This window comes from Mirounga angustirostris, unplaced genomic scaffold, assembly GCF_029215605.1.
Source record: "Mirounga angustirostris isolate CCGP_5_RB_7025 unplaced genomic scaffold, mMirAng1.0.hap1 SCAF_4, whole genome shotgun sequence".
Taxonomy (NCBI): domain Eukaryota; kingdom Metazoa; phylum Chordata; class Mammalia; order Carnivora; family Phocidae; genus Mirounga; species Mirounga angustirostris.
Genome location: NW_026991712.1, coordinates 185,743,092 through 185,753,337, shown reverse-complemented (window position 1 = coordinate 185,753,337; position 10,246 = coordinate 185,743,092). Strand labels below are relative to the sequence as shown.

The window sequence follows — 10,246 nt, the reverse complement described above, 5'->3', positions numbered from 1 at the left end:
GCTCCCGCCGGCCTGGCCACACCCCTCCGGGCCGTCACTCCGAGGGCTTCATTTACATTATGCGAAGGCCCCGCCCCGGCCAGATACCCCGCTCTGGGTCCTGGGCCACCTCTCCGGAAATCCACTTGGAATCTTTCTCGCAGGAAAAGAACCAGGATTGGCAGTTTAAGCAAAACCTGTCTATTTGCATACTGTGTTTGCATGCGGTTGTCTTTGGGCCGAAGGGAGCCACCCTGGATAACAAGGCAAGCCGACAATGATTCTCTCAAAATTTCAGCGTCCGAAAACTGAGGCTGGGAGGAGGTCAACTCAAAGCCTTGTTTCATTTGGTAAACTGAGGCCCGGGTAAAAGGCTCCAAAACCCACAGCCCCTCCACATTCTGTCCCCCAAAGAAGCTGTGTCCCTGCCTCCTTCCTCTGACCATCATCCCCCAAGTGCCAGAGCTCCCTTTCTTTCTTTAAGTAGACTCCGTGCCCAAGGTGGAGCCCAGCGTGGGGCTTTAACTCAAGACCCTGAGATCAAGACCTGCGCCAAGATCCAGATTCAGTTGTTTAACCCACTGAGCCAGCCAGGCGCCCCGGGAGGGGCTCCCTTTCTGAGCCAGATGAAGCCACAGGCACCAGAGCAAGAACAGAAGCCACAACCATGCAGAGGAGGGGTCAGTGGCTGCCACCTGGTTTGCATCTGTGCCTTCCCCCTGCCCAGTTCCTGAGTAGGACCAGAGGCCCAGAAGGCCAAGGCAAGAAGCCAGGTTCCTACAACTGGGTTTCAGCCCCACCCCTGGCACAGGCATGAAGTTGGGAAGCATCAGGGCAGCTGCTGTCTATTCTATTTAAACAGCCAACCTGGTCAGAGGGCTCTGCTTGGCCATGCCAGGCACAGGACCATCTGGCCAGCATGTCACTCCTGGCAGCTCACCTAGTCAGCCTGCAGCTCTCCCTCTCCTGCTGCTGGGCCCTCAGCTGCCGCAACACAGAGCTGTCTCCCAACTTCAGCCTCCCTGGGGATTACCTCCTTGCAGGTCTGTTCCCTGTACACTCTCACTGTCCGGGGGTGAGACGCAGGACCACAGTGACTCTCTGTGACAGGTAATATAAGGACCTCTGCCTGCCCTCCTTGGTGAAGACCATGCCCTTTCTGCCTCTGGGGCTGCCTCCTGAACCACCTCTAGTCCCTCCCCATCCTATGGTCACCACCTTCAAGCCCTGGCTGGACCTTCCCTGGCACTTCTGCTCAGGTTCCACTTTGTAATACATTATTTTGTCCTGGCTATTAGAGTGCTTTGTATTGTAATCCCATTCCAGTTGGTTTCCAGACTTTGTGACATAAGGAGGTGGCAAGGATTAAGCAAGCATGGCTTTTCCCGGCTTCTGTACCCTCCCTGCTCCTCTCCAGGTTCAAACTCCTGAGTCTCCGGATGGCAAGCGTGGTTTTCCATGAGGAGGAGAGGGAAGGCTAACAGCAGTAGATGCTTTAGGAACTTAGCAAAGATATCTTAGATTGGTGCCTTGCCTTCATGAAGTCGACAGTCTCGGTAGAGAAAAACATCTGCTTTTCTCCTAAAGAAGATAAGTTGTTTGCCATCTGTGCAAGTCACAGATTTGGGAAGACTCGAGGATGGATCGGAACTCAGTGGCAGGATGCCTTAAACATGACACACATCTGAGATTCACACAGGAGGAAGGTTCTGGAAAGCCTAGTGCATGAAGACTGGCCCCAAGAGCTACAGATAGGAGCCTGGGAAGAGAAGATTTGGGGAAGAGGAGACACATGGACACCCACTTCTGAAGAAGGTGTCATGGTGGGAGGCACTGAGTTTCCTCTGAGGGACTTAAAGACAGAAGTGATAGAAATGATGGAAGAGGGGCGCCTGGGTGGCTCAGCCATTGGGCGTCTGCCTTCGGCTCAGGTCATGATCCCAGAGTCCTAGGATCGAGCCCCATATCGGGCTCCCTGCTCAGCAGGAAGCCTGCTTCTCCCTCTCCCACTCCCCCTGCTTGTGTTCCGTCTCTTGCTGTGTCTCTCTCTGTCAAATAAATAAAATCTTAAAAAAAAAAAAAAAAGAAAGAAATGATGGAAGACCCTTCCAACAGGCACAGAGGCTAGAAAGTGGAATGTGGGCGCCTGAGTGGCTCAGTTGGTTAAGCGACTGCCTTCGGCTCAGGTCATGATCCTGGAGTCCCGGGATCGAGTCCCGCATCGGGCTCCCTGCTCAGCAGGGAGTCTGCTTCTCCCTCTGACCCTCCTCCCTCTCATGCTCTCTGTCTCTCATTCTCTGTCTCAAATAAATAAATAAAATCTTTAAAAAAAAAAAAAAAAAAAAAAGAAAGTGGAATGTGCTTGCACACTCTTCAAGCAGAGCTGAACCATGTCCCTTTTGGGATCCAGCCAGCAGTTCCTGAGAGGCAGTGAGGAACACAGGTGCTCACTACATTCATGAGTGTCCTGGTGAGAAGCACTAGTTAAACAAGGTTAAACAGGTGTGTGGTTAACTTTTTGTGTCAGCCTGGCTAGGGTATGGTGCCCAGTTGTTTGGCCAAACACCTGTCTAGATGTTGTTGTGAAGGTTAACATTTAAATCAATAGGGTGAGTAAAGCAGCTTATTTTCCATTGTGTGGGTGGGCCTCATCCAAACAGTTGAAGATCTTAAGAGAAGAGATTGAGGTCCCCTAAAAAGGAAGGAATTCTGCCTTTAGACTCAAGACTGCAGCATCAACCATTGAGGGAATTTCCAGCCTGCCCTGCAAACGTCAGACTTGCCAGCCTCACAATCACATGAGCCAATTCCTTAAAATAACCTCTTTTTTTTTCTCTATATATATCCAATTGGTTCTGTTTCTCTAGAGAACACTAATACAGCAGGTGTCTCTGATACAGGACTTCATCAGGCTTTCAATGCTAATATGCTTATCCAGGAAGGCATGGGATGTGGTTTCTCCAACTTGTCTCCCCTCCCCTGCCCCAAAGGCCTGTTAACACAACTGTGTGTATGGTACCAGGCCCACATTGAGGTCATGGTTGTGGGGGCTAGACAGATGACCTCAGAGTTTCCTTTCTACCCTCCAAAGAGAGTTGCAGCAAGGCCTTGCCCTTCTTGGCTCTCAGCTTGGCTTTTTCCACAGACCCAACAGCTTCAACGGCCATGGCTACCACCTCTTCCAGGCCATGAGGTTTGGCATTGAGGAGATCAACAATTCCACGACCCTGCTGCCTAACATCACCCTGGGGTACCATCTGTATGACGTGTGCTCAGAGTCAGCCAACGTGTATGCCACACTAAACGTGCTCTCCACACTGGGGACGCATCACATTGAGATCCAAGCAAACCCTGCCCACTACTCCCCTGCTGCCCTGGCGGTGATTGGACCTGACACCACCAACCATGCTGTCTCCCCTTCTGGCAAGTCCAGTGCAGGCTGGGAGTGGTGGGCAGGAATCACTGGGTCCCAAGGCCAGTCTGGCCCCCTGGATCTCCTGGGTGCTCACCACTCATGAGTCACATTGCAGGGGGCCCTGCCGCATCGCAGTCCCCACTCCACCATTTCTTCCTCCCCAAATGCTGCATCCAAACCTCCTTGCCTCAATGCTCCTGAGAAAACCCATTCTCCTTTGAAACTGCTGCCCTTCACACTCCTCCCACCATTCTGTCTTCTTTGTGAAGAATGGAACACCCTTTGTGTCCCACCCCACAGACTTCTCCACTTCTCCCCTGCCCTCCTTCTTCCTTCCTGCCTTCTAGGCTCAGCCTCAGAGGTGTGGTCTCCTACTCAGAGTGCTGTCCCCCTGGGCCTCACCCCCTCCTCTGCTTGTCAGCCTTTCCTAGGCTTCCTCCTCCACCTGTAAGCTAACCTTATCCCTCCCCATCTTCCAGGCACCCCTGCTCCCAGCACGGTCCTCCCTCTGCCTGCTTTCCATGAAAACTTACCTGCAGAGCCCTCTAGTCTTGTTTGCTTCTCCCTCTTGTCATTTGCTTCTCAACCCCTGCCCTGGCTGCTGTCCCACCACTCCTGTTCTTGTGATCTGGAGGGCTTTCTAGGTCTCCAAATCCAACAAATGCTTCTCAGCCCCTTTTACCTGACATGACAACTCTGTGACATTCCCGACCAGTCCTTCAGTGACATTCTTTCCTCAGCATTTATGACCTGCCCCCTCTCACTTATGGCCCCTCCTCTTCCTCCTCAGTCTCCTTTAGAGAATCTCTTCCCCACCTCTTCTGAAAAGGTGGATGATTCCCAGAGTACAGGATGCTCCCTTTCCCAGGCAGGTGTTGGGAGTAAAAAATTTTCTCTACTCTTCAAGATTCTTCTGGCTGGTCTAAACATTGACATGAGACAGATTAACAGGAGAAAGTCAAGATTACATACGAATAGGGAATCCACATAAACATGAGAGGTTCAAATACAGGCAAAATGAGGCTTATATGCTATTCTGAATGAAGGAAAAGCTGGTACGGTGTCTGGGACTTCAAAGGAGAGGAAGACAATTCACAGGAAGAGATAAGAGAGTAAATGTTTAGTAAACAAATGTTTGCCAGGCCATCCAGAAACAATGGGACATAGAGAGGAATTTTAACAAATTGGACTTTGCTAAGATCCCCCCTGCCCACCACACCTAGTTCCTATTATACTCTAGTTATCTATGGTGACCAGTTCCCTAACCTGGAGCAGGTCAGCTATCTAAATTCTTTTTTTTTTTTTTTTAAGATTTTATTTATTTATTTGACAGAGAGAGACACAGCGAGAGAGGGAATACAAGCAGGGGGAGTGGGAGAGGGAGAAGCAGACTCCCCGCCGAGCAGGGAGCCCGATGTGGGGCTCGATCCCAGGACCCTGGGATCATGACCTGAGCCGAAGGCAGACGCTTAATGACTGAGCCACCCAGGCGCCCCTGCTATCTAAATTCTTTTAGGCAGTTAGGGGAAATGTCAACGTTTCCTCCGGAGTCTTTTGTGCCTTAATTATTTCCAACTGGAAATTAACCCACGTGCCAAAGTGGTGTATCTTGGGGCAATTCATTCAGAACCCCTACACAGGCCATGAGCCCCATGGCTCAATTTCCTGTTCTCTAGCTTCTGTCCTGTTTTCTAAGCTCTGAGCCTCCTTTCTGGATGTTCATCCAGGGTCTCCACTGCATGAACCCAACAGGCCCCAAACTGAGCTTACCTCCCTAGACAACTGGAGTCTCTTTTCTTCCTGCATCCAACCCTCCTGCCCACCTGCCTCTATACTCAAGCCAGGAACCTGGCAGGCCTACCCATGTTCCTCTGCCCTCCACCCCCACAGTTAGCCCATCACCATGGCCTCTGCTTTTACCTTTTAAATGCTGCCCAGTCAACCCGCTCTTCTCCATCTTCACTGCCACAGCTCTAACTCAGACCACCAAGCTCTCTCATCTAGATGATTCCATCAGCCTTCTAGGGGTTCTCCCTGACTCTGGTCTTGAGCCTTTTCTAACATGTTCCTCACTGAAATCAGAGATAGACTCCTAAAATACAAGTCATAGCATATCACTTCTCTGCCTAAACATTTAGGGGCTCCCCATGGCCTACAGATAAAGACCAAGTCTCTGAGCATGACATTTAAGGCCTCCTGCTCTGACCAGACACACCTACTTTTTTTTTTTTTAAGATTTTATTTATTTATTTGAGACAGAGAGAATGAGAGACAGAGAGCATGAGAGGGGGGAGGGTCAGAGGGAGAAGCAGACTCCCTGCCGAGCAGGGAGCCCGATGTGGGACTCGATCCCGGGACTCCAGCATCATGACCTGAGCTGAAGGCAGTCGCTTAACCAACTGAGCCACCCAGGCGCCCAAGACACATCTACTTTTGTGCTCCTTCTTCTGGCATGGGCATCCACATATGACCTCCTGCGTCATTTCACTCACTCTGTGCTGCTTTTGTTCCTTTCCCCTTCCTCTCTCAGAACCTCCCCTTGGGTTTCTGCCTCTTCTCCAGATGTACGTTGTCAGCCTCCTACGTCCAGTAGGGCTCTCCTTGAGGGCCAGGGCAGGGATCAGGTGTCCCTCCTCCCTGGGTCCCCATGCCCAGCAAAGGGCCAGAAGTGGGGGGGTCCTGAGTTGGGACTGATGCCACTGAACTTGCTAAACTGAACCCCCGCAGATCAGCTACGAGGCCAGCAGTGTGATGCTCGGAGTGAAGCGGTAGTACCCCTCTTTTCTGTGCACCATCCCCAGCGATAAGCACCAGGTGGAGATCACAGTGCTGCTGCTGAGAGGTTTGGGTGGGTCTGGATCTCACTGGTGGGCAGCAACGATGACTATGGGCAGTTGGGGGTGCAGGCACTGGAGGAGCAGGCCACCCAGCAGGGCATCTGCATTGCCTTCAAGGACATCATACCCTTCCTTCTCTGCCCGCCCGGGGAATAAGAGGATGCAGAGCATGATGCACCACCTGGCCTGAGCTAGGACCACCGTGGTGGTCATTTTCTCCAGCAGGCAGCTGGCCAGGGTGTTCTTCGAGTCCGTGGTGCTGGCCAACCTGACTGGCAAGATGTGGATCACCTCAGAGGACTGGGCCATCTCCAGACACATCAGCAGCTTGCCCGGGATCTGGGGCATTGGCACAGTGCTGGGCGTGGCCATCCAGCAGCGGCTTGTCCCTGGCCTGAAGGAGTTTGAAGAGGCCTATGTCCAGGCAGATAAGGGGGCCCATGGGCCTTGCTCCAGGGGCTCCTGGTGCAGCAGCAACCAACTCTGCAGAGAGTGTCTGGCTTTCACGACACAGCAGATGCCCACACTTGGAGCATTCTCCATGAGCTCTGCCTACAACGCCTACCGGGCTGTCTACACAGTGGCCCATGGCCTCCACCAGCTCCTGGGCTGTGCCTCCGGAGCCTGTTCCAGAGACCGAATCTATCCCTGGCAGGTAAGGTAGACCAGCCCCTGGCACCCTGAAAGGGGGTGCTTTCCTGAGGCAAGCAGAGTGATTACTTTCTGGCCAACTAAGTGCTAGGAGTGCGGGACAAAGGTTACCGATCAGAGGGCTGATCCCCTCTCTTAGGTTTCACTTCTCTGAACCTGAGCCCCTCCCACTCACCATGCTTCAGATCCAGGACTAAAAATCACTGTAAAGGGGTCCTTCGTTAAAAGATTCCTCTCAGGGGGCTCAGTCGTTAAGCGTCTGCCTTCAGCTCAGGTCTTGATCCCAGGGTCCTGGGATTGAGCCCCGCATCGGGCTCCCTGCTCGGTGGGAAGCCTGCTTCTCCCTCTCCCACTCCCCCTGCTTGTGTTCCCTCTCTCACTGTCTCTCTCTGTCAAATAAATAAATAAAATCCTAAAAAAAAATAAAAGAAGAAGCTTCCTCTCAGGAGGCTAGTTGGGAGGGTTGAGGGGCTTCCTTGGAGGGGAAGGAGGGCTCTGAATTTCCAGATGGACTGAAACCACCTAAATAGAAGCACAAGGCCCCAGGCACTTGCTTCCTGAGCCTTCCAGGTCTGGGCGGTTGAGGAGGAACAGCCTTTTTCATCTATGGCAGCTCCCTGGTCCCTGTTTATTTCAGCTTCTGGAGCAGATCCGCAAAGTGAATTTCCTTCTACACAGCGATATTGTGATATTTAATGACAACGGCTAACATAATTGCTTGGGCTATGACATAATTGCTTGGGACTGGAGTGGTCCCAAGTGGAACTTTAGGGTCATCGGTTCTTCCACATGGCCTCCAGTTCAGCCGGACATAAATAAAACCAAAATCCGGTGGCACAGAAAGGACAACAAGGTAACAGAGACATGGTCACTCACAAGGGGACTGCCTCATGGATAGCCTGATGCCTGAGGATACTGTGGACGAGCAGGAGGGGGATCCCAGGTACGAGGCCAACATGGCCCTATCCAGCTTCCCGGGCAGCACCCAGATGGCCGGCTGCTGCAGGTTTATGAAACCAGGGGCTCTGCCCTGGGAGTGAGCTGTGAAAGCAGATGTACAGAGATTGTTTCCCATTCCATGTGAGCATCCCTCGACTTGAGCCACTCCATGTGGTTACAGAACACCTGTGGCTTCTTGCAGGTGCCTAAGTCTGTGTGCTCCAGCGACTGTCTTGAAGGACACCAGCGAGTCATCGTGGGTTTCCGCCACTGTTGCTTTGAGTGTGTGCCCTGGGAGGCGGGGACCTTCCTCAACAAGAGTGGTGAGTGACCAAGTGAGTGGGCGAATGACTGGGCACTCCTAGGGCCCACAGAGCAGATGAGGGGATCCCCCGTGGGCCACACATGTGCAGAACCAGGGCCTTGCTCACTTCGCTGCAGTTAGGTACAGGTTGGAGAATACCTGCCGCCAGACTGAATTCTGAGGAAGCAGAAACAACCAGTTGAAATCCTCAGACCCACTATGTCTTTTACTAGAGAGCTCCCAGCCCAATTCCTACGGGGGCAATTTTATTCTAAATTCAACGTTTTTATGCAAACAGATGTAGCTATGTTCCCTTGTACTCTCCCACGCTATCTGTGTGAAGTCCCTTCTATTGACCATGCCAAAGACAGCCAGCACCTTGAACAGCTTGGCCTGAATGCAGATACTATTGTATCTGCAGCTGAAAAAACAACATACCCCGTGATGCAAGGTCAAGATCAGAGAGCAAATTGGGGTAGCTAAGGGCTCAGCCCAGAGTTGAACTCCATGAGCCACATTCTTTCCTTTTACTATCTGTGGCCTTGGGAATGCATCTCTTCTGTTCTTAGAGTCAGAGAAACCACAGAGTGGCAGCACAGGAAGGTGGATTTGGTTAAGGGAAGTGCTGGGGAGAAATGAAAATGCCCTTCCTTCAGGGCTGACTGTTCCTATTGGATCATAGCCTCACTGGCATGCGGGCAGAGTCACCAGAGTAAGGCCTTCCCTAAGGACCTCTTGGTTTGCAAGCCCAAGGGATCATGAGCCATACAGAACCTACCCAAGCGTCTCCAGAATCTGTAATTCATACAGGCATCTTGAGGAAACACTTGGCCTCGGGATCCCACTCAGGGCTACCCCCATCTCACCGTGCCCAGAGGCACCCAGCTCCTGTGGTGTGGCCCTCCCAGCACCTTGCAGGTCTGCGTGGCCTCCCTTCCTCATTCCTGCTCTGCTCATCTAGCTCTCAGGAGCCTTCTGCCTTTCCTTCCAGATCTCCACAGCTGCCAGCCTTGTGGGAAAGAAGAATGGGCACCCGAGGGAAGTGAAACCTGCTTCCCACGCACCGTGGTGTTTTTGACTTGGCATGACCCTATCTCTTGGGTGCTGTTGGCAGCTAATACGCTGCTGTTGCTGCTGCTGGCTGGGACTGCTGGCCTGTTTGCCTGGCACTTAGACACCCCTGTGGTGAGGTCAGCTGGGGGCAGGCTGTGCTTCTTCATGCTGGGCTCCCTGGCAGGGGGCAGCTGTGGGCTCTATGGCTTTTTTGGGGAGCCCACCCTGCCCACATGCTTGCTGCGCCAAGGCCTCTTTGCCTTCGGTTTTGCCATCTTCCTGTCCTGCCTGACAACCCGCTCCTTCCAGCTGGTCTTCATCTTCAAGTTTTCTGCCAAGGTACCCACCTTCTACCATGCCTGGGTCCAAAACCATGGTCCCAGCCTATTTGTGGTCATCAGCTCAATGGCCCAGCTGCTCATCTGTCTAGCTTGGCTCATGGTGTGGACCCCACGGCCCACCAGGGAATTCCAGCGCTTCCCTCAGCAGGTGGTGCTTGATTGCACGGAGGCCAACTCCCCGGGCTTCATGTTGGCTTTCGCCTTCGACGGCCTCCCGTCCGCCAGCGCCTTGGACTGCAGCTACCTGGGCAAGGACCTGCCGGAGAACTACGACGAGGCCGAATGCGTCACCTTCAGTCTGCCCCTCGACTTCGTGTCCTGGATTGGCTTCTTCACCGCGGCCAGCGTCTACCAGGCCAAGTACCTGCCCGCGGTCAACGTGCTGGCGGCGCCGAGCAGCCCGAGTGGCGGCTTCAGCGGGTGTTTCCTCCCCAAGCGCTACGCGATCCTGGGCCGCCCAGATCTCAACAGCACCGAGCACGTCCAGGCCTCCATCCGGGACTACACGAGGCGCCGCGGCCCCACCTGACCGCTGAGGCGGGCAGGGCCACGCCGGGGGTGGGGGTTGGGCCTGACGCCTCCTCTGCCCCGAGGGTCGAGGGTCGAGGGCCGAGCGAGGCGGCGCGCCCTGCGCTGTCCGGGAGGCCTCTGGACTCCTCAGGCTTGGCTCGGACAGTGTAGGCTCACGGGAGTCCAGCCCGGGCTCCGGGCTGCCAATAAAGCGGTG

The 10,246-nt window shown here is 53.5% G+C and overlaps 1 protein-coding gene and 1 long non-coding RNA gene across 2 annotated transcripts; one reads left to right on the top strand and one right to left on the bottom strand.

Moving 5' to 3' along the window:
- The first annotated feature begins 762 nt into the window (after positions 1 to 762).
- On the top strand, positions 763 to 10,048 carry TAS1R1 (taste 1 receptor member 1). Its single transcript, XM_045898817.2, is given in 9 exon segments — positions 763 to 1,089; positions 3,125 to 3,402; positions 3,936 to 3,964; positions 6,122 to 6,233; positions 6,236 to 6,363; positions 6,365 to 6,886; positions 7,520 to 7,735; positions 8,024 to 8,144; positions 9,117 to 10,048. Coding segments are annotated over 9 exon segments (2,529 nt in total). The 5' UTR covers positions 763 to 898.
- On the bottom strand, positions 6,697 to 9,736 carry LOC123860126 (uncharacterized). Its single transcript, XR_006794659.3, has 2 exons — positions 9,526 to 9,736; positions 6,697 to 8,302 (listed from the first exon to the last, which is right to left on the bottom strand). It is a non-coding gene; the product is annotated as an uncharacterized LOC123860126 (long non-coding RNA).
- Positions 10,049 to 10,246: the final 198 nt, after the last annotated feature.